This window comes from Bufo bufo, chromosome 3, assembly GCF_905171765.1.
Source record: "Bufo bufo chromosome 3, aBufBuf1.1, whole genome shotgun sequence".
NCBI lineage: Eukaryota > Metazoa > Chordata > Amphibia > Anura > Bufonidae > Bufo > Bufo bufo.
In genome coordinates this window covers 386,721,933-386,745,778 of record NC_053391.1, presented here as the reverse complement: position 1 = coordinate 386,745,778, position 23,846 = coordinate 386,721,933, and the positions used below count along the sequence as shown (strand labels likewise).

At 44.4% G+C, this 23,846-nt stretch overlaps 1 protein-coding gene across 1 annotated transcript; it reads left to right on the top strand.

The window, feature by feature from the left end:
* The first annotated feature begins 363 nt into the window (after positions 1-363).
* On the top strand, positions 364-20,125 carry LOC120993435 (pinopsin-like). Its single transcript, XM_040421946.1, has 5 exons — positions 364-700; positions 12,676-12,858; positions 13,163-13,308; positions 17,863-18,102; positions 19,988-20,125. Exons 1-5 carry the CDS (start codon positions 364-366, stop codon positions 20,123-20,125), a joined length of 1,044 nt encoding a protein of 347 aa, XP_040277880.1.
* Positions 20,126-23,846: the final 3,721 nt, after the last annotated feature.

Genomic DNA, 23,846 nt, shown 5'->3' with positions numbered 1-23,846 from the left:
AACAGTATCTGCTGCGTGTGACAGCACTATTAGATAGTATACCTACTTTAGGGCAAATCCTCTTGTGTTCAGCAATCTTGTTAAGAAAAGCAACATGATTCTGCAAGCTTACTTTGTTAAGTAGGTTATATGTTTTCATGGCAGGTCACCTTGTGTCTCTCCTGCTGATCTCTGTTTCAGTAAAGAAAAGAGAGTGGATTATATTTACAAGACATAAGAAAGCTTACATTCTTTTAAGAAAAAGATCCTCTTTGTCGTATTAAATCTCTTAGCGTTTATAAAGAGGGTTTTGCATGTAGATGTGTGCCGATTTTACTCTGGTCTATGCCACAAACCCATTTGTTTCATTGATTCTACTACACAATGCACTCAGCAAACATGTCAGCTCGGGAGACTCCAGGACCATTCGAAGGACCTCAGTGGCCTCACATTGCCCCTCGTAGTACCTACTTAACAGTTGCTGTACTAATGGGCATGGTGGTGTTCTTAGCTTTCTTTGTAAATGGCATGGTTATTGTGGTCTCCCTCAAATACAAGAAGCTAAGGTCTCCATTGAACTACATACTAGTCAACCTGGCAGTGGCTGACATATTCGTCACCATGTTCGGGAGCACTGTTAGCTTTCACAATAATATTTTTGGGTTCTTCACACTGGGCAAATCAATATGTGAACTGGAAGGCTTCGTGGTGTCTCTAACAGGTAAGAGATATGCCATTTGAAGGCAAGGATAAGTAGTACTAGGAGACTTAAGGACAACTTTTTATTTGGCAACAAGAACAGTACCATTTTAAGGGCATGTTCACATACAGCCACTTTCTGCGCCATCTGAATGGAGTTGTTTATGTAGCACGTGTGTTATTATGTAGCTACAAACCCTGTTTAGATGAATGGGACAGTCAAACAAATGTCTGTAGTGAATCTTCATCATTTAACACAGATCAAGTTTAAATAGTAAAATGTTACTTGTATTTTGTCTTATGGGTGTATTTCACAGCTAATGCTTAGAGAGGATCTGTCAGCTCTCCAGTCAAATAGTTAATACTTATACTTCTCATAAAATCACAGTTCTGGAACATCTTTTCTTAAAGCTTTGTGCTGTGGTGTTCCTCTGTTATTTCTTGTAAAAATTTATGAATAAACGGACAACTAGGTGTTACCATTTGGGGGAGTGTCCATACACAGTCTGACAGTGTCCAGACTGTGCTATCCTCTGATAGGTTGAATAGTTATATTCAATTGTTCATTTGTTCATCAATTTCCAGGAGGAATAATACAGGAATGGGTCAGGGCAGAGCTCTAATAAAAAAAAGTTCCCCAGCATTGCTATTTTATGGAGATTTCATGTTTTCACAAAAGTAGACATAGAGGTTTTACAGGACCTCTTTAAATGGAAATTGTAGGAATTATGATCTGTTTACTTTCAAGGGAACGTGTTACACTGAACATGGTGTCTTTTTTTTTTTATTATGTATTTTTATTAACATTTTGTTAAATTAACAGAACAAATAACTCCCCACACACACATATAAATCCATAACCACCCACCCCACTTCCAAAAGATGCTCTCCATCTGTCACAGTCCAGTATGGTAACATCGCCGGCACATATAGTAATAATTTGTACGATTGTACCTCCCACCCCCAACATAAAGTAAAGCAGCAAAATATATCACATACATTAGTGTCCATGGGTAAAGGGTTCAGCTCACCTCCATCCACCAAATGAACACCAACCACATAATCAAATAGAGGACCGCTAGCCACCGAGCCGTCATTACTTTTAGCATTATAGCGCCATCAGCCTTAACAATCACACAAAGCCCAAGCTGAAGTTCTCAAATTTAGCTAGAGCCCCCTCTTACTATAAACCACCCGTTCCAGATTAAGCAGCCATCTCTGCTTTCCACCTTTCCCTGCTACACACTGGGTAATCCTTCAATATCAGGTCCAGCTGATAAAGGAGGGAGATAACCCCAGACGAGGACTCCTGCCGATCTATAGGGGCAATCACTTTATTTGAATGTGCCAATTATACCGTTGTTGTGATCAGCTCGGAAGGCACAGCTGTATATAACTGTAAAAATCAGAGGTCGGTAAACCATAATCTGTCTGAAGCTGCTCATAGGTTTTCAAAGCATTATTATCAAGAAGCTGATGGACTCTAGTAAGACCTTGTTGCCTCCATCCCTCCAGAGAGCTCAAGTGCGGAGGCCAGGAGGTGTCCCATATTGAGGTGTACTGCGTGAACACCTTTATGCCCTACAGGTGCCTCACCCTCAACCAAACTTTACCCAGGAGGAGCACAGTGGGCAACAGCTGTCCCTAGACCTTGAACATGATGTCTGAGCTGCAGACAGCAGGTTATAGAGCAGGAGGAGTTCAGCAGATTGATATATAGTTTTATAGAAACAGATTTAGTAAAACTTGTAATTTATATCCATGTTCATTCTGGGCTTTGAAGTCAAGGAAGTGGTCCTATCAGTGATTGACAGCTATCTGTATACACAGTCATAGAGGGGAGGCTGTCAGTCACTGATAGGTTCATCTCCTGGACTTCAGTCAGTGACTGACAGCTATCTGTGTACACAGTCATAGAGGGGAGGCTGTCAGTCACTGATAGGACCATCACCTGGACTTCAGTCAGTGACTGACAGCTATCTGTGTACACAGTCATAGAGGGAAGGCTGTCAGTCACTGATAGGACCATCTCCTGGACTTCAGTCAGTGACTGACAGCTATCTGTGTACACAGTCATAGAGGGAAGGCTGTCAGTCACAGATAGGACCGTCTCCTGGACTTCAGTCAGTGACTGACAGCTATCTGTATACACAGTCATAGAGGGGAGGCTGTCAGTCACTGATAGGACCGTCTCCTGGACTTCAGTCAGTGACTGACAGCTATCTGTGTACACAGTCATAGAGGGAAGGCTGTCAGTCACTGATAGGACCGTCTCCTGGACTTCAAAACCCAGAATTGAATTGAATTGAATGAATTACAAGTTTTACTGAATCTTTTCCCACAAAATTATACATCAGTCTGCTCAGCTCCTCCTGCTCTATAACATGCTGCCTGCAGCTCAGACATCATGTTCAACGTGACAGATTCCCTTTAAAAATAATTTTCCCAGAAACAGTAAAATGTATTAGGGAATTTGTTATCGTAACGTGGTTGGCCCATGAGCCACATATTCTGTGGATCAGTGATAAATGATTGCTGGGACCCCCACAATCATAAGTAATGGGGTCCCTGATTCCCTTTGTGAATGGTTCAGTAGGGTGCATGCATGACCACTGCTCTATTCCTTTCTACGGGTCCATGAGTACAACACTTGGCTATCTCCATCAGTTCCATAGAAGTGGGGGTTTCAGCGTTCTGGATCCCACTTATCTAATATTGATGGCCTACCCTGAGGATAAGCTTTCAACTGTGGCGTAACTAGAACTGACTGGGCTCCACAGCAAATTTTTGAAGGCCCCCCCCCCCTCTTTAGAAACTTCTTTGCAACTCCTAACTCACGTGCAACCCCCACTCCTGTGGATAGTCAAGATTGAGCTCTTAGACCAGGCCTGACAATAAAGTCCTCTTCATGAGGGGGCCACTTGTGAGTTTGGGCCCCAAAGCAGGCACTTCCCCTGCTTCCCCAATAGCTATGCCCCTGGCTTTCAATATTAAAGAGAGTCTATCGCCTACTTTAGACATATTAAACTATCACTGTCCTGTAGGTGACATAAATAGTTAACAGATCCTACCTTTCTTTCTTATTTCTGTGTATTTGATGGTGAATAAACGAAGTTTGAAGATATATTCAAATGAGTTGCAAGTGTCTAGGGGCGTCCCTTTCCGAATACAAGTGCCCATGTCCTCCAGGGAATGCCGTTATCGCTCCACCCATGTTTCAATGCAAGTCAGCCCAGTGCCCTTACATCATGGACTCTGATCTCTGAAATCCCGTGACAGCTCACGTCACTGCCGGGCCCAGGCATGAGCTCTACACTGCCCACTGTGGGCAGCTGCATCAGTAAACTGACTGCGTATGCCTGGGCCCAGCAGTGACGCGAGCTGTCGCAGGATTTCAGAGAGCAGAGTAAGGGCACTAGGCTGGATTACATTGAAACATGGGAGCAGTGATAACCGCAAATAGTGTAAGGGAAAGATTTGCACCTCCATGTTTAGGACCCACACCTGGTTTTGGCTTACAAATACTGACTAAAGTACTACTAAGTGAAAGTAGCCCTGGAGCTCATGCACACGGCAGAACCCTGAGTGCAGATCTATTTGTCTCCTTAGTACAGAGTCTTACAGTGCTTGTTGGTGACAATATGTCTGTACATACAAAATCTAATGGAACATATCAGAAACCTCCTAATGCTTCTGTATGAAATGTACATGCACTATTATGATAACTATTACCATTTTGTACAAATATGAAGCCTAATGCATCATGTGTGAAGGAGCCTAAGTGCACATCTGTGCCAGAATTTTTGTTTTCTATATTGGCAAAGGAACAAAAATACCAGAACCTCCAGATCCAGCATATCTGGATGCTACTGGCACCCAGTGGATTCCTTTCACTATATTGAGGTCTATCGGGTGTCTGGCGTGACTACTAGTATTTTGCTAGACAAAATACTGCTGTATGCAATGGTATTTCGTCTTTATTTATTGCCAGATTCTACAACAGAGGCTTCTCCTAGAACCTCCGCCACAGAAGTGAACCAAGACTCACCTGTGGAGCAAAATAGTTTAGTATGGAGTAAAGCTGGTCATAAATGTGGTGTATGATATTTGTCAGCTGACATACTAAGCACAGCTGGGCTGTTCCAATAGTTAGCCTATAGGTAGATTTCATTTATATTAATGGGATCCACCAACAAAAAAGTTTTCTCTGGCTAGCTTCAGTCACTTTAGTTTAAAGGCATCCTTTAGGGCACTTTTATAGCCATGATAAACTAGTGAAATGGTAAGATATCGAGAAATTGTATGAATAGTGGGCGCTCTACAAATCCAGAAGCATTCTGTTTAGCTGCATTAAAGTTTCTTACAATGGAAGTGGAAACCTTAGCACAGATTTTTTTTCTATTGTTCGCTTTCTCAAAATTTTGCAACTTTCAGTGTGGACAGGGAGGAATGCACTTTAACCCTTCAAATACAAATTTACTTCCCCATACACAATTTATTGGCTCTCTTGGCACCTTCACTTTGAATACTCCTTCTAAATAGAGTTGAGCGAACACCTGGATGTTCGGGTTCGAGAAGTTCGGCCGAACTTCCCGTAAATGTTCGGGTTCGGGATCCGAACCCGAACCGAACTTCGTCCCGAACCCGAACCCCATTGAAGTCAATGGGGACCCGAACTTTTGGGCACTAAAAAGGCTGTAAAACAGCCCAGGAAAGAGCTAGAGGGCTGCAAAAGGCAGCACCATGTAGGTAAATCCCCTGCAAACAAATGTGGATAGGGAAATGAATTAAAATTAAAATAAAAAAAATAAAAATGAACCAATATCAATTGGACAGAGGTCCCATAGCAGAGAATCTGGCTTCACGTCAGCAGAGAATCAGTCTCTTCATGCCATAGCAAAGAATCTGGCTTCATGTCAGCAGAGAATCAGTCTCTTCATGCCATAGCAGAGAATCTGGCTTCATGTCAGCGCAGAATCAGTCTTCATGTCATAGCAGAGAATCAGGCTTCACGTCACCCACCACTGGAACAGGCCACTGTCACATATTTAGGCCCCGGCACCCAGACAGAGGAGAGAGGTCCCGTAACAGAGAATCTGGCCTTATGTCAGCACAGAATCAGTCTTCATGTCATAGCAGAGAATCAGGCTTCACGTCACCCACCACTGGAACAGGCCACTGTCACATATTTAGGCCCTGGCACCCAGACAGAGGAGAGAGGTCCCGTAACAGAGAATCTGGCCTTATGTCAGCGCAGAATCAGTCTTCATGTCATAGCAGAGAATCAGGCTTCACGTCACCCACCACTGGAACAGGCCACTGTCACACATTTAGGCCCAGGCACCCAGGCAGAGGAGAGAGGTCCCGTAACAGAGAATCTGGCCTTATGTCAGCGCAGAATCTGTATTCATGTCATAGCAGAGAATCAGGCTTCACGTCACCCACCACTGGAACAGGCCACTGTCACACATTTAGGCCCCGGCACCCAGACAGAGGAGAGCGGTCCCGTAACAGAGAATCTGGACTTATGTCAGCACAGAATCTGTCTTCATGTCATAGCAGAGAATCAGGCTTCACGTCACCCACCACTGGAACAGGCCACTGTCACACATTTAGGCCCCGGCACCCAGACAGAGGAGAGGTTCATTCAACTTTGGGTTGCCCCGCAATATAATGGTAAAATGAAAATAAAAATAGGATTGAATGAGGAAGTGCCCTGGAGTACAATAATATATTGTTAAGGGGAGGTAGTTAATGTCTAATCTGCACAAGGGATGGACAGGTCCTGTGGGATCCATGCCTGGTTCATTTTTATGAACGTCAGCTTGTCCACATTGGCTGTAGACAGGCGGCTGCGTTTGTCTGTAATGACGCCCCCTGCCGTGCTGAATACACGTTCAGACAAAACGCTGGCCGCCGGGCAGGCCAGCACCTCCAAGGCATAAAAGGCTAGCTCTGGCCACGTGGACAATTTGGAGACCCAGAAGTTGACTGGGGCCGAACCATCAGTCAGTACGTGGAGGGGTGTGCACAGGGACTGTTCCACCATGTTAGTGAAATGTTGCCTCCTGCTAACACGTTCCGTATCAGGTGGTGGTGCAGTTAGCTGTGGCGTGGTGACAAAACTTTTCCACATCTCTGCCATGCTAACCCTGCCCTCAGAGGAGCTGGCCGTGACACAGCTGCGTTGGCGACCTCTTGCTCCTCCTCTGCCTTCGCCTTGGGCTTCCACTGGTTCCCCTGTGACATTTGGGAATGCTCTCAGTAGCGCGTCTACCAACATGCGCTTGTACTCGTGCATCTTCCTATCACGCTCCAGTGTAGGAAGTAAGGTGGGCACATTGTCTTTGTACCGGGGATCCAGCAGGGTGGCAACCCAGTAGTCCGCACACGTTAAAATGTGGGCAACTCTGCTGTCGTTGCGCAGGCACTGCAGCATGTAGTCGCTCATGTGTGCCAGGCTGCCCAGAGGTAAGGACAAGCTGTCCTCTGTGGGAGGCGTATCGTCATCGTCCTGTGTTTCCCCCCAGCCACGCACCAGTGATGGGCCCGAGCTGCTTTGGGTGCCACCCCGCTGTGAACATGCTTCATCCTCATCCTCCTCCACCTCCTCCTCATCCTCGTCCTCCTCTAGTGGGCCCTGTCTGGCCACATTTGTACCTGGCCTCTGGTGTTGCAAAAAACCTCCCTCTGAGTCACTTTGAAGAGACTGGCCTGAAAGTGCTAAAAATGACCCCTCTTCCTCCTCTTCCTCCTGGGCCACCTCCTCTTCCATCATCGCCCTAAGTGTTTTCTCAAGGAGACATAGAAGTGGTATTGTAACGCTGATAACGGCGTCATCGCCACTGGCCATGTTGGTGGAGTACTCGAAACAGCGCAACAGGGCACACAGGTCTCGCATGGAGGCCCAGTCATTGGTGGTGAAGTGGGTCTGATACGCAGTGCGACTGACCCGTGCGTGCTGCAGCTGAAACTCCACTATGGCCTGCTGCTGCTCGCACAGTCTGTCCAGCATATGCAAGGTGGAGTTCCACCTGGTGGGCACGTCGCATATGAGGCGGTGAGCGGGAAGGCCGAAGTTACGCTGTAGCGCAGACAGGCGAGCAGCGGCAGGGTGTGAACGCCGGAAGCGCGAACAGACGGCCCGCACTTTATGCAGCAGCTCTGACATGTCGGGGTAGTTGCGAATGAACTTCTGCACCACCAAATTCAGCACATGCGCCAGGCAAGGGATGTGCGTCAAACCGGCTAGTCCCAGAGCTGCAACGAGATTTCGCCCATTATCGCACACCACCAGGCCGGGCTTGAGGCTCACCGGCAGCAACCACTCGTCGGTCTGTTGTTCTATACCCCGCCACAACTCCTGTGCGGTGTGGGGCCTGTCCCCCAAACATATGAGTTTCAGAATGGCCTGCTGACGTTTACCCCGTGCTGTGCTGAAGTTGGTGGTGAAGGTGTGTGGCTGACTGGATGAGCAGGTGGAACAAGAGGAGGAGGAAGCTGAGTAGGAGGAGGAGGAGACAGGAGGCAAAGAATGTTGCCCTGCGATCCTTGGCGGCGGAAGGACGTGCGCCAAATAGCTCTCCGCCTGGGGCCCAGCCGCCACTACATTTACCCAGTGTGCAGTTAGGGAGATATAGCGTCCCTGGCCGTGCTTACTGGTCCACGTATCTGTGGTTAGGTGGACCTTGCCACAGATGGCGTTGCGCAGTGCACACTTGATTTTATCGGACACTTGTTTGTGCAGGGAAGGCACGGCTCTCTTGGAGAAGTAGTGGCGGCTGGGAACAACATACTGTGGGACAGCAAGTAACATGAGCTGTTTGAAGCTGTGTGTGTCCACCAGCCTAAATGACAGCATTTCATAGGCCAGTAGTTTAGAAATGCTGGCATTCAGGGCCAGGGATCGAGGGTGGCTAGGTGAGAATTTACGCTTTCTCTCAAATGTTTGTGAGATGGAGAGCTGAACGCTGCCGTGTGACATGGTTGAGATGCTTGGTGACGCAGGTGGTGGTGTTGGTGGTACATCCCATGTTTGCTGGGCGGCAGGTGCCAACGTTCCTCCAGAGGCGGAGGAAGCGGCCGAGGCGGCGGCAGCAGCAGCAGAAGAGGCCGAGGCGGCAGCAGCAGAAGAGGTAGCAGGGGGAGCCTGAGTGACTTCCTTGTTTTTAAGGTGTTTACTCCACTGCAGTTCATGCTTTGCATGCAGGTGCCTGGTCATGCAGGTTGTGCTAAGGTTCAGAACGTTAATGCCTCGCTTCAGGCTCTGATGGCACAGCGTGCAAACCACTCGGGTCTTGTCGTCAGCACATTGTTTGAAGAAGTGCCATGCCAGGGAACTCCTTGAAGCTGCCTTTGGGGTGCTCGGTCCCAGATGGCGGCGGTCAGTAGCAGGCGGAGTCTCTTGGCGGCGGGTGTTCTGATTTTGCCCACTGCTCCCTCTTTTGCTATGCTGTTGGCTCGGTCTCACCACTGCCTCTTCCTCCGAACTGTGAAAGTCAGTGGCACGACCTTCATTCCATGTGGGGTCTAGGACCTCATCGTCCCCTGCATCGTCTTCCACCCAGTCTTGATCCCTGACCTCCTGTTCAGTCTGCACACTGCAGAAAGACGCAGCAGTTGGCACCTGTGTTTCGTCATCATCAGAGACGTGCTGAGGTGGTATTCCCATGTCCTCATCATCAGGAAAAATAAGTGGTTGTGCGTTAGTGCATTCTATCTCTTCCACCCCTGGGGAAGGGCTAGGTGGATGCCCTTGGGAAACCCTGGCAGCAGAGTCTTCAAACAGCATAAGAGACTGCTGCATAACTTGAGGCTCAGACAGTTTCCCTGATATGCATGGGGGTGATGTGACAGACCGATGGGCTTGGTTTTCATGCGCCATCTGTGCGCTTTCTGCAGAAGACTGGGTGGGAGATAATGTGAACGTGCTGGATCCACTGTCGGCCACCCAATTGACTAATGCCTGTACCTGCTCAGGCCTTACCATCCTTAGAACGGCATTGGGCCCCACCAAATATCGCTGTAAATTCTGCTGGCTACTGGGACCTGAGGTAGTTGGTTCACTAGGACGTGTGGCTGTGGCAGAACGGCCACGTCCTCTCCCAGCACCAGAGGGTCCACTAACACCACCACGACCATGTCCACGTCCGCGTCCCTTATTAGATGTTTTCCTCATTGTTCCCGTTCACCACAATTTTGAGAATGGCAAATTTGGGAATGCTTTTTCAACCCAGAACAAAAAGTCTGCTTTTACGGTCACTATAAATAACTTGACCAGCTAAAACTGTGCAGATTTGGTTGAATAGAGATGTGAGACCTGTTTTTTTTTGCGCTGTGTGACAGTTAAAGGTTTAATCACAGAATGACACTTCTATCAGCACGCTAGCGTGTGTCTTAGGTTTTTCTGAATGACACTATCAATACCTTCAATGTAAGATTTTCTTTTTGGGATAGATTTCAAGTAGGCCTCAAATACCACAAACTAGTTATTTTCAGAATGGCAAATTTGGGAATGCTTTTTCAACCCAGAACAAAAAGTCTGCTTTTACGGTCACTACAAATAACTTGACCAGCTAAAACTGTGCAGATTTGGTTGAATAGAGATGTGAGACCTGTTTTTTTTTGCGCTGTGTGACAGTTATAGGTTTAATCACAGAATGACACTTCTATCAGCACGCTAGCGTGTGTCTTAGGTTTTTCTGAATGACACTATCAATACCTTCAATGTAAGATTTTCTTTTTGGGATAGATTTCAAGTAGGCCTCAAATACCACAAACTATTTTTTTTCAGAATGGCAAATTTGGGAATGCTTTTTCAACCCAGAACAAAAAGTCTGCTTTGACGGTCACTACAAATAACTTGACCAGCTAAAACTGTGCAGATTTGGTTGAATAGAGATGTGAGACCTGTTTTTTTTTGCGCTGTGTGACAGTTATAGGTTTAATCACAGAATGACACTTCTATCAGCACGCTAGCGTGTGTCTTAGGTTTTTCTGAATGACACTATCAATACCTTCAATGTAAGATTTTCTTTTTGGGATAGATTTCAAGTAGGCCTCCAATACCACAAACTAGTTATTTTCAGAATGGCAAATTTGGGAATGCTTTTTCAACCCAGAACAAAAAGTCTGCTTTTACGGTCACTACAAATAACTTGACCAGCTAAAACTGTGCAGATTTGGTTGAATAGAAATGTCAGGTCTATTTTTTAGGCGCTGGGTGACAGGCTCAACTTGCCCCTGATGTAATATATGGCCAAAAAATAACCAGACTGTTGATGGTTAAATGCACTTCGGTGACACAGGCTCAGCCTGCAGCTGATGTAGGATATAGCACAAAATAACCACACTATCGATGGTTAAATACACTTGGTGATAGCTCGTGCTGGCGCACCACAAGTCACAAAATGGCCGCCGATCACCCCAGAAAAAAAGTGATCTAAAAACGCTCTGGGCAGCCTCAAAAAAGTGAGCAAGTCAATAATAGCACTTCAATGATCCACAGCTGCAGATCGATGACAGAATGAAGTCTTTTGGAGGAGTTAATCTGCCTAATCTCGCCCTAACGTCGCAGCTGCAACCTCTCCCTATACTGATCATAGCAGAGTGACGTGCTGCGCTACGTGACTCCAGCTTAAATAGAGGCTGGGTCACATGGTGCACTGGCCAATCACAGCCATGCCAATAGTAGGCATGGCTGTGATGGCCTCTTGGGCCAAGTAGTATGACGCTTGTTGATTGGCTGCTTTGCAGCCTTTCAAAAAGCGCCAAGAAAGCGCCGAACACCGAACCCGAACCCGGACTTTTACGAAAATGTTCGGGTTCGGGTCCGTGTCACGGACACCCCAAAATTCGGTACGAACCCGAACTATACCGTTCGGGTTCGCTCATCCCTACTTCTAAACTATTCATATTAGTCCCTCTGTTTTCCATCTTACATAATTTGGTTCATTACAGTCTTGGGCCCTCTCGTTATTTATATAATCTGGACAATAACCTCTTTTACCTCGGTCACATTCTTAACACCATCTAACATAAGATGCTTTACCCTTCTAAATCCCACATATTTAAAATGCAGAGCCAATTCCACCAGTGCAAGTAAAGCCCACTATAGTGCCCCAGTGATATTAAAGCCCCATAGTGTGCCCCAGTTATACTAATGCCCCCTATAGTGCTATCCGAGAAGTGGTGCGGTGCAGTATACAGACCTCTACAGGCCTGTATCCTAAGCTGCTTGCATCTCGACTCAGCGTTATTCAGCTGTCTGTGTCTGTGGCTCACAATATACAAGGGCAGGGGAAGGTGATAGTACAGGGATGGCCAACCTGAGGCTCTCCAGCTGTTGCAAAACTACAACTCCCATCATGCCCGGACAGTCTACAGCTATCAGCCTACAGCAGGGCATGGTGGGAGTTGTAGTTTTACAACAGCTGGAGAGCCGCAGGTTGGCCATGCCTGTGATAGTAGGTGAGGGTGTAAGATGCCCAGATAGTGGCATCTCAGTGCCAGTATGGTTCTTGTAGGTTTTCCTGAAGAGGTGAGTTGTCAGATTGCTCTTAAAAATTTGTGCGTATGATTGGTGCATATAAGAAACCTTGGAGACAACTGTGTGAGAGGAAGACAAGAGCACAAAACACTCCTCAGCATCATTGCCTATGTGAGTACATTAGAGAGATCCCTCATTAGAGAGATCCCTCATGAGCAAAGGAAATCAGCAGACAAATTAAGGTGCTGATAAATGAAAGCTAGTGAAGTAAGCAGTATCTTGAACACACAAACTTCACACCCAGCACATATTACCGAGAAGGACACACCCACTCTAGCATCTATAAAATATTCTTTGACGTCAACAGTCTATATAGTCTTTAACTATATTAAACTAATTGGAAGATATTTAACTAATTGGGGCTAAAATCCATCTGCCATTATTCCTGATGCAACATGCCATACTATTGTATTATGTAAAGGATTGCTTAACATTCTCTGCATTTTTAGGTATTGTAGGTCTCTGGTCACTGGCGATATTAGCCTTTGAAAGGTACATAGTAATTTGTAAGCCCATGGGAGATTTCCGTTTCCAGCAGAGACATGCAGTTATGGGATGTGCCTTCACCTGGATCTGGGCTCTTTTGTGGACATCTCCACCTCTGATTGGCTGGTGCAGTTATGTTCCTGAAGGTAGGTGTGTTTTTTTAAATAGTTTTAAGGCGTTTTATGGTTGTCTTTTATTAAAACAATACATTTCAACAAATGGTTACAACAGCAATATTACTGAAGATATTTGTCTACCTCATTGCCCATGCTGACAAATATCATTGTGGGGGTAATGCACATTGAGGTATGTGACAAGCAAGTAAGCTTTTTTTTGCATTTTAGTATGAATTAACATAAAATCAGGTGAAGAAATCTACACTTTTAGGTCACATTATTAGTATCCTTGTTGTTGTAGTTAACAGACAATGCATATTTTTTTTTTTTTTAGGTCTGGGCACATCTTGTGGACCTAACTGGTACACCGGAGGTACCAACAACAATAGCTATATCTTGGCCTTGTTTACAACTTGTTTCATGATGCCACTTACTACCATCATATTTTCATATTCCAACCTGTTACTTGCATTGAGAGAAGTAAGTATATGTTTTTTGTTATTCACAACCTCAACCAAAAATCTATTGCATCCTTCTTCTTCTTGAGTGGATAACTCTGTCCAGTCCTCTTTAACTGCATAAGGAAGTCCACTTTTTATCTTTTGGGGAAAGAAAGTTTGTTATACACCACTGCATGTACATTGATTTTATACCACATCAGGTCTATCCTGCTTGCACTAACACCGCATTTCTTCATCTAAGATATATTTACGGTATGTTCATATAATCTGACAAAAAAATGTTGTGTTGTTCAGGGTGTGTTCGCCCTTTTTTCTTTTCATGGACTATGTCATAGCTTTTGTAGATGTTCTTCCCCACTGGTGGAAAATGTGGCATTGAAAAATGTATGCAAAAAAATCTTGTGGACCATAAGTTATTGTCCATGGTAGCAGAATCCATAATGGAATTCTCAGATAACCCGAACCCTGTACGCCGAAATTCAAAACACAAGTCTGCTCAACACTAATAATAATACAAAGACATATACTTCAAATTCTGAGGACAATCCAGTCTCTTCCCCTCATTGCCCTATTAGAAATAGTAATAAGGCAATGAGGGGCAGGGACTGAACCCATCTTCAGAAGCATATGTCTATGGGGGGGTTTAAAGTCTATGGGAAGCTGCTGTGAGGTGAATAAGCTGTGAACAGGTCTGTGATAGATAGATATACATATATATATATATATATATATATATATATATATATATACACACACACACTGCTCAAAAAAATAAAGGGAACACTTAAACAACACAATGTAACTCCAAGTCAATCACACTTCTGTGAAATCAAACTGTCCACTTAGGAAGCAACACTGAGTGACAATCAATTTCACATGCTGTTGTGCAAATGGGATAGACAACAGGTGGAAATTATAGGCAATTAGCAAGACACCCCCAATAAAGGAATGGTTCTTCAGGTGGTGACAACAGACCATTTCTCAGTTCCTATGCTTCCTGGCTGATGTTTTGGTCACTTTTGAATGCTGGCGGTGCTTTCACTCTAGTGGTAGCATGAGACGGAGTCTACAACCCACACAAATGGCTCAGGTAGTGCAGCTTATCCAGGATGGCACATCAATGGGAGCTGTGGCAAGAAGGTTTGCTGTGTCTGTCAGCGTAGTGTCCAGAGCATGGAGGCGCTACCAGGAGACAGGCCAGTACATCAGGAGACGTGGAGGAGGCCGTAGGAGGGCAACAACCCAGCAACAGGACCGCTACCTCCGCCTTTGTGCAAGGAGGAACAGGAGGAGCACTGTCAGAGCCCTGCAAAATGACCTCCAGCAGGCCACAAATGTGCATGTGTCTGCTCAAACGGTCAGAAACAGACTCCATGAGGGTGATATGAGGGCCCGACGTCCACAGGTGGGGGTTGTGCTTACAGCCCAACACCGTGCAGGACGTTTGGCATTTGCCAGAGAACACCAAGATTGGCAAATTCGCCACTGGCGCCCTGTGCTCTTCACAGGTGAAAGCAGGTTCACACTGAGCACATGTGACAGACGTGACAGAGTCTTGAGACGCCATGGGGAACGTTCTGCTGCCTGCAACATCCTCCAGCATGACCGGTTTGGCATTGGGTCAGCAATGCAGTAATGGTGTGGGGTGGCATTTCTTTGGAGGGCCGCACAGCCCTCCATGTGCTCGCCAGAGGTAGCCTGACTGCCATTAGGTACCGAGATGAGATCCTCAGACCCCTTGTGAGACCATATGCTGGTGCGGTTGGCCCTGGGTTCCTCCTAATGCAAGACAATGCTAGACCTCATGTGGCTGGAGTGTGTCAGCAGTTCCTGCAAGACGAAGGCATTGATGCTATGGACTGGCCCGCCTGTTCCCCAGACCTGAATCCAATTGAGCACATCTAGGACATCATGTCTCGCTCTATCCACAGGACATCATGTCTCGCTCTGTTGCACCACAGACTGTCCAGGAGTTGGCAGATGCTTTAGTCCAGGTCTGGGAGGAGATCCCTCAGGAGACCGTCCGCCACCTCATCAGGAGCATGCACAGGCATTGTAGGGAGGTCATACAGGATCAGCCTGTAGTGTGTTTTTCCACTATAATTTTGAGTGTGACTCCAAATCCAGACCTCCATGGGTTGAAAAATTTGATTTCCATTTTTTTATGTGATTTTGTTGTCAGCACATTCAACTATGTAAAGAACAAAGTATTTCAGAAGAATATTTAATTAATTCAGATCTAGGATGTGTTATTTTTGTGTTCCCTTTATTTTTTTGAGCAGTGTATATTCACACACACACACACCAGCACAACACCACTAACTCCCTGCTACACCTACATAACACACATAGGTTTATATTAAATTATAGGATTGGCACTCGTATATGGAAAAAACACTGTTTATTAATTGGTCAGCTATTTGGTAATCCAGAATATAGCTTCCTTCAGAAAGATAAAATAAAAAGTATGGAAAGACAATAGATATAAAATGAATACTGACTGCTGATAAAATACAATCGACACAATTCTAACATTATTGGCTCTATACACCACCACAATGGATTCGAAATGAAACAAGATGTGCTTTAACTGCAGACTGTCAGCTTTAATTTGAGGGTATTTACATCCAAATCAGGTGAACGGTGTAGGTATTACAACAGTTTGCATATGTGCCTCCCACTTGTTAAGGGACCAAAAGTAATGGGACAGAATAATAATCATAAATCAAACTTTCACTTTTTAATACTTGGTTGCAAATCCTTTGCAGTCAATTACAGCCTGAAGTCTGGAACGCATAGACATCACCAGACGCTGGGTTTCATCCCTGGTGATGCTCTGCCAGGCCTCTACTGCAACTGTCTTCAGTTCCTGCTTATTCTTGGGGCATTTTCCCTTTAGTTTTGTCTTCAGCAAGTGAAATGCATGCTCAATCGGATTCAGGTCAGGTGATTGACTTGGTCATTGCATAACATTCCACTTCTTTCCCTTAAAAAACTCTTTGGTTGCTTTTGCAGTAAGCTTTGGGTCATTGTCCATCTGCACTGTGAAAGTGCCGTCCAATGAGTTCTGAAGCATTTGGCTGAATATGAGCAGATAATATTGCCCAAAACACTTCAGAATTCATCCTGCTGCTTTTGTCAGCAGTCACATCATCAATAAATACAAGAGAACCAGTTCCATTGGCAGCCATACATGCCCACGCCATGACACTACCACCACCATGCTTCACTGATGGAGTGGTATGCTTAGGATAATGAGCAGTTCCTTTCCTTCTCCATACTCTTCTCTTCCCATCACTCTGGTACAAGTTGATCTTGGTCTCATCTGTCCATAGGATGTTGTTCCAGAACTGTAAAGGCTTTTTTAGATGTTGTTTGGCAAACTCTGATCTGGCCTTCCTGTTTTTGAGGCTCACCAATGGTTTACATCTTGTGGTGAACCCTCTGTATTCACTCTGGTGAAGTCTTCTCTTGATTGTTGACTTTGACACACATACACCTACCTCCTGGAGAGTGTTCTTGATCTGGCCAACTGTTGTGAAGGGTGTTTTCTTCACCAGGGAAATAATTCTTGGGTCAGCCACCACAGTTGTTTTCCGTGGTCTTCCGGGTCTTTTGGTGTTGCTGAGCTCATTGGTGCATTCCTTCTTTTTAAGAATGTTCCAAACAGTTGTTTTGGCCACGCCTAATGTTTTTGCTATCTCTTTGATGGGTTTGTTTTGTTTTTTCAGCCTAATGATGGCTTGCTTCACTGATAGTGACAGCTCTTTGGATCTCATCTTGAGAGTTGACAGCAACAGATTCCAAATGCAAATAGCACACTTGAAATTAACTCTGGATGCTCATTGTAATTGGGATAATGAGGGAATAACACACCTGGCCATGGAACAGATGAGAAGCCAATTGTCCCATTACTTTTGGTCCCTCAACAAGTGGGAGGCAAATATGCAAACTGTTGAAATTCCTACACCGTTCACCTGATTTGGATGTAAGTACCCTCAAATTAAAGCTGACAGTCTGCAGTTAAAGCACATCTTGTTCGTTTAATTTCAAATCCATTGTGGTGGTGTATAGAGCCAAAATTTTTAGAATTGTGTTGATGTCCCAATATTTATGCACCTGACTGTAACTTTCACACAGAATGTGCTGTCTGCTGTTGGTGTCCCTGTGGGATATGGGAATCCCAACAGCTCATGGAGTCAGTGGTCTCCCTGTCAGTGGTCGGAGGTCAGGAGGTTAGAGCAGTGAAGCGCTGCTAACCTTGCTGGGCCCTCTCTCTCACACAGTGCTCTGCTGCTGTAGCGATACTAGGCAGAGGAAGCAGTAGAGCACAACATATGAAAGGATTTGGTGGGTGGCTGCAGCGCCAAGGATGAAGGGAGACGTTGTACTTCGATTGGAAAGGGGTCGGGGCCAATCAGCCTGCCCGGGCCCCTCAAACTCCCGGGCCCCATAGCAACTGCGTGGTCTGCCGCTATGGGCGGTACGCCAGTGGAACAACCCCTTTAGATTAACCCATTACATTGACAGTAATCAAAGAGAAGTAACTGTTGTCTTTGCTCTACTATTATAGGTCGCAGCTCAACAAAAAGACTCAGAGACAACGCAGCGGGCAGAGCGAGAGGTGACTAGGATGGTTATTGCTATGGTCTTGGCATTTCTCATCTGCTGGTTACCCTATGCTGTATTTGCTATTGTGATGGCAACAAATAAAAATGTTGTTATTGATCCTACCTTAGCATCAATGCCATCATATTTCTCAAAAACAGCCACCGTCTACAACCCTGTCATCTATGTTTTCATGAACAAACAGGTTAGTAACTACACAACTGATCACTGAATTTTTAAATTATAGTAAACCATGGGTCAGCAACCTCCAATATACTCTATTTAGTTCTATGGGACTTTTGAGAAGAGCTGAGAAAGTGTGCATGTCATAGATTCACAACAGATTGAGTGCAGGAGGTTGCTTTTTCCCTGTTGTAAACCAATGGCAAAACATAAATAGGATCTATCACCAAAAAATGCTGTACAATCTGCAGGCAGCAGGTTATAATGCAGGAAGAGTAGAGCAGACTGATATATTGTTTTGTGGGAAAAGTAAAACTTGTAATATACATATAAATACATACATTTATATCTATGCTTTTTCTGAACTTAAGACCACCCCCATGTACAGCTATCAGTGACTGACAGTTATCTATGTATACACACTTACACAGAGAATGCTATAAATCACTGATAACACCTCCCCTGTGTACAACTATCAGTGACTGACAGCTATCTATGTATACACACCTAGGCTACATTCACACGTCAGTATTTTTCTATAATCCGATTTTCTGTCCGTTTTTTGTGGATCCGTTGTTCCTGAAAATGTTTCCGTATGTCATCCGTATGTCATCCGTTTTTTGCGGATCCGCAAAAAACGGAAACATGTATAAATTTCAATAAGCAAATAAAGTTGTTTGGATTTCTTTAAAAAAAAAAAAAAAAAATGTAAATGTAATTTCCAGGAACGGATTCCGTATAAAACGGATGACATACGGAATGACATCCGTATGTCATTCGTTTTTTGCGGATCCATTGACTTTGTATTGTACCAGGATCCGATCTTTTTAGGAAAAGAATAGGACATGTTTTATATTTAAACGGACATGCGGAACGGAACAACGGAAACGGACAGCACACATTGTGCTGTCCGTTTTTTTCCAGGACCCATTGAAAATGAATGGGTCCAGATCTGGTCCAGATCTGTTCCAGAAAAAACGGAACAGATCAGGAAAGAAAAAACGGACGTGTGAATGGACCCTTACACAGAGAATACTATCAATCACTGATAACACCTCCCCGTGTACAGCTATCAATGATGACAACTATCTCTGTATACACACTTACAGAAAATGCTATCAGTCACTGATAAGTCACTGTTTCTTTTTTTTGGTAAAGGTTACATTTTGATATCTCTTCTGACAGCAAATGATAAAGCTAGTAATGTCCTTAACACCACGAGCATTTCAATAGGAAAGTAATTAAAGAGGACATTTCACCACTCCTGACATGCCTGTTTTAAATTGCTATTAGCCTTCAGTAAGGGTACAGAGGGGAGGTAACAAGTTGGGGGGAAGTTGTACCTGCACAGTCTGACAATGGCAGAACTGATTGGATAGAGTGAATCTGTGCAGGTACACCCCCCCCCCCCCCAACTGGTTACCTCCCCTCTGTACCCTTACTGAAGGCTAATAGCAATTCATTCATAACTTATAGTGCAAATAATAAAGGAATCGTACAACATACAGACATAAGAATAGATGCTCCAGAATTGTTATTACACAAGGGGAATGCATGAAACTATTAAAATAGGCATGTCAGGAGTGGTGACAGGTCCTCTTTAAGCCCCCTAAGCACCAACCCCTGTAGAACCCAAGCCATCGATAGCTATTATACCATTGGGCACGGCCATTTTCTTAAAGCTGCAGGGTTTACAGTTTCTCAATGGAAATACACAAGCTAGTACCAATTGAAGACTAGTATTGATCAGTTTCTTAATATTCAGATGCACTTCTATTATGTTACACTAAGTGATGTTTTTTTAACATGCATTATAAGCAACTTTACAAGTCCCGTTTAAGTGCTCCACTGATGGGTCATTCTATTAGATATGTTCACTGTGCTAATGTTTTGTACTTGTGTTATAGTTTCGAGTTTGCTTAACAAAACTCCTTTGTTGTGGGCGCAATCCATTTGGTGGAGAAGATGAAACAAGCACCGCCAGTGGCCGTACGGATGTCACATCTGTATCTGAAGGAGGTGGAAACAAGGTCACACCAGCATAATGTCAATGTGCAAATTGTAGAAACCTGTAAAATTAAAGCATGTCGTCAGCACAGAACGCTTCAACCTTGGCTCTGCTCCCATTTCTATTGTGTTTTTTTTTTATAAATGGAAACTACAGCACATTGTTGGATCCATCAAACAATAGACAGCCCCTATATTTTTTTAATTGGGTCCATTGGGTTCCACCATGGTGTCCATTATTTTGAAGGGAAGAATGGTATTGCATACAGTGCTATTCTTTCTGTCAAATATAATGGAATATGCAAGGGAGGCTGATAATGGAGACTGCGACCACTATAAACGTCCCAATGCTAACATGAAGCCTTCTCACCACTACAGCCTGGATGATTGGGAGCCTCTACATGTGCTCACATGGCATATTTTATTAGAGCCCCCAATGGCCACCAAGGTGCTGTGTACTGGATGAATATGTACTCAGTCTCTTAGCATTGTCAGGGTATTGTATGGATTTACTTCAGATGAAATTCCATTTTATTATAAAAACTTATAATAAAATGTTTTTATGTATCTGTAAAATATAACTTTGCATATGTTAAAGCGTACAATACATTAAAAGGTAAAAACAGGTACTGTTATCTGAAGCAAAATGGTTTGTCTACAAAATGTTTCATTATGTAATGATAGTGATTACTGTCTTCATTAAGAAAAGCTAAATCAAGTCATAATTCACAGTTTCCAAAAGAGGGGTAAACTCACAGTGGACTGAGAACAACCTACAACACTGAATCGCAAAATGTGAGGTGGGCCTCAGAAGTCAGATCTCCCCCCTGACCCCTTCCCTCTGCCACCAATCTCTGGTTTAGCAACATAAATGACTCCTTTTGTGAATATTTTCATGTCCTGCTTGGTTCAGCAGACATAGTTGAGCATAAATTTGGGTACTTTTAAAGAAATTTTGGCATAGACTACAACTGGTGAGACACTGGCATCAACATGTTCTGGTTAATGAGGCCTCAGTAGAAAAAAAAGATTGCGAGGTCCTGCCCTGCAAAATGTATCCCAATTAAAAAAGACAAATGTCCTCTGCTAGATGTGCTTTTCATTTTGTCTAGTGTGAATGTGAGGTTACTTTTGAAGGCTATTTGCCTTATTCAATACAAAACATAATGGACCAAATTCACTAAATCCGTCTGCGCCTAGAATATTTCTAAAAAGTGGTGCAAATGATCAAATTTGTGTTTCGCCAGTTTTTTTCTCTAACTCAAAAGAAGATGGGGCTTAGCAAAACAGGGATGTGGCATCACAGAGAAGGGGTGCAGCCTAAGATGGACCAGAATTGTGCCGCAAAATTCAACTCTGTGACTGCATGTGCTGAAAAATACTCTCGAACCTGGTCCTCCAGAAACAACCACAGCTTCTCTCCTGCATACAGCCCAATGTGAAAAACTGTCCTTCCCTAAGAGTCAGATGTGCTGCTCCAGATTACATTAGCAACTATTTCATAATTAGAGACTTCAATTGCAACTTTAAATGGGTTTCCAGGCCCCTAATATTCATGCCCTATCCTCATCGATATCAGATTGGTGGGATCCCAACACCCCCCTGATCAGTTGTTCCCTGCAGCCTCTGGTAAACCACTTAAAGTGCTGCAGAAAGTCGTCCAAAGTGCTGGTTCTGTAGGCAGAGGCTGCAAGGAACAGCTGATCAATGGGTGTGCGGGGTCTCAGACGCCCACCAATCAGACATTCACGACCTATCCTCAGGATGTCATCAATATCAAGATGCTAGAAAAACAAAGGGGGTCATTTATTGAGACCGGCATTTTGGACGTTGGTCTCAATATTGCCCTGTGCTGGTGATGGATCCACTGAAGTTATGTACAGACGCAGCCCTCTACATAACTTTGGCGTATCCACTGCCATTTCTAAATCTATGCCAGCTCCCTTGCAGGTGCCGATTTAGACCATTTTCTATGCCTACAACAGGTGAGAAAATGATGATTGAGATGGCCGTCCGCTTTCCCCACTACGCCCACTTTTGTAGACCTGGAGTGAGCAGGGAAAAGTCGCAGATTGCGGCGCAAAGAACCTTTGCGCCACAATCTGCACCAGAAATACGCCTAATTCAGACGTACTTCATAACAAAAGGCATTTATTTTAATTTTCATGATGAAAAGACGTGTAACAACTCTAAACAATAAACTGTACTATTTATGCATTTGGAAGGGTTTTTGCTATGTATGCTTTCATCTTCAGTTTCAAAGTTAGCAAGTTCTTATACAGAAATATGCAATAATTGCCATCTTCTAAGCAACTTTATCCTGGACATAATTTGCTCAGCAAAAATGTTCCATGATAACAGATTTTTAATGCTAAGTTATGTGTGAAAGGCAAAGCTTTGAACCACATAAAATGCCGTCTGTTATCCAAGCTTCGAAGAAACAACAAAACACTTCTAGGATGGAAGAAAAATCAGATTAAAAGTGAAAGCCTGGTTTAAATCACATATTCCATTTCAAAGGGATGCATTTCACCAACGGTACGACAAGAGACTACAGGCAAATACACTGCACATCATGCACTATAAATACGCTGTAGGTTGTGTAGTCACCTTAGACAAAATGAGGTAGTTGATTGTAAATGTCTATTTGAGCAAATTACATAATTGTATCCTATTCACTGCAATCAACTATACTGCATTTGTATATTAAGAGAGAAATACAAGACTGCGCTATTGAATAACTTTAAAGGGGTTCTGCAGTTTTTTTAAACTGATGATCTATCCTCTGGATTAGAGTTGAGCGAACACCTGGATGTTCGGGTTCGACGAGTTCGGCCGAACTTTCGAAAAATGTTCGGGTTCGGGATCCGAACTCGACCCGAACTTCATCCCGAACCCGAACCCCATAGAAGTCAATGGGGACCCGAACTTTTGGGCACTAAAAAGGCTGTAAAACACACCCGGAAAGGGCTAGAGGGCTGCAAAAGGCAGCAAAATGTAGTTCAATCCCCTGCAAACAAATGTAGATAGGGAAATGATGAGTTAACATAAAATAAATAAAAATTAAACAATATTAATTGGAGTGAGGTCCCATAGCACAGAATCAGGCTTCAAGTCACCCACCAATGGAGAAGGTCACTTACTATTATTTTGACCACAGCACCCAGACAAAGGAGAGAGGTCCCACAGCAGAGAACCAGGCATCATATCACCCACCACAGGAGTAGGCCACCATTTAGTTACTTTGACCCCTACACCCAGACGGAGGAGAGAGGTTACACAGCAGAGAATCAGGCATTTAGATCACCCACCACAGGAGTAGGCCACCATTGAATCAGACCCCGGCAACCATGTCAGATGGCACAAGCATAAGCTTTATATCAATCAGCACAGGAGAAGGCGACTTTGACAGACTTTGACCCCTACACCCGGACGGAGGAGAGAGGTTTCAAAGCAGAGAATCAGGCATTTAGATCACCCACCACAGGAGTAGGCCCCAATTTAATGGGACCCCGGCAACCATGTCAGATGGCACAACCATCAGCTTCATATCAATCAGCACAGGAGAAGGCGACTTTGAAAGACTTTGACCCCTACACCCAGATGGAGGAGAGAGGTTTCACAGCAGAGAATCAGGCATCATATCAACCACCACAGGAGAAGCCACCATTTAGTTACTTTGACCCCTGCACCCAGGAAGAGGAGAGAGGCACCACAGCACATATTCTGGCATCATATCAGCCACCACAGGAGAAGCCA

Excerpts from the sequence above, each read along its gene's own strand:
- LOC120993435 (XM_040421946.1), top strand. The coding sequence starts at position 364 with ATGCACTCAGCAAACATGTCAGCTCGGGAGACTCCAGGACCATTCGAA. Across the intron at positions 12,859-13,162 it reads GTGCAGTTATGTTCCTGAAG|GTCTGGGCACATCTTGTGGA; the intron begins GTAGGTGTGTTT and ends TTTTTTTTTTAG. Across the intron at positions 13,309-17,862 it reads TGTTACTTGCATTGAGAGAA|GTCGCAGCTCAACAAAAAGA; the intron begins GTAAGTATATGT and ends CTACTATTATAG.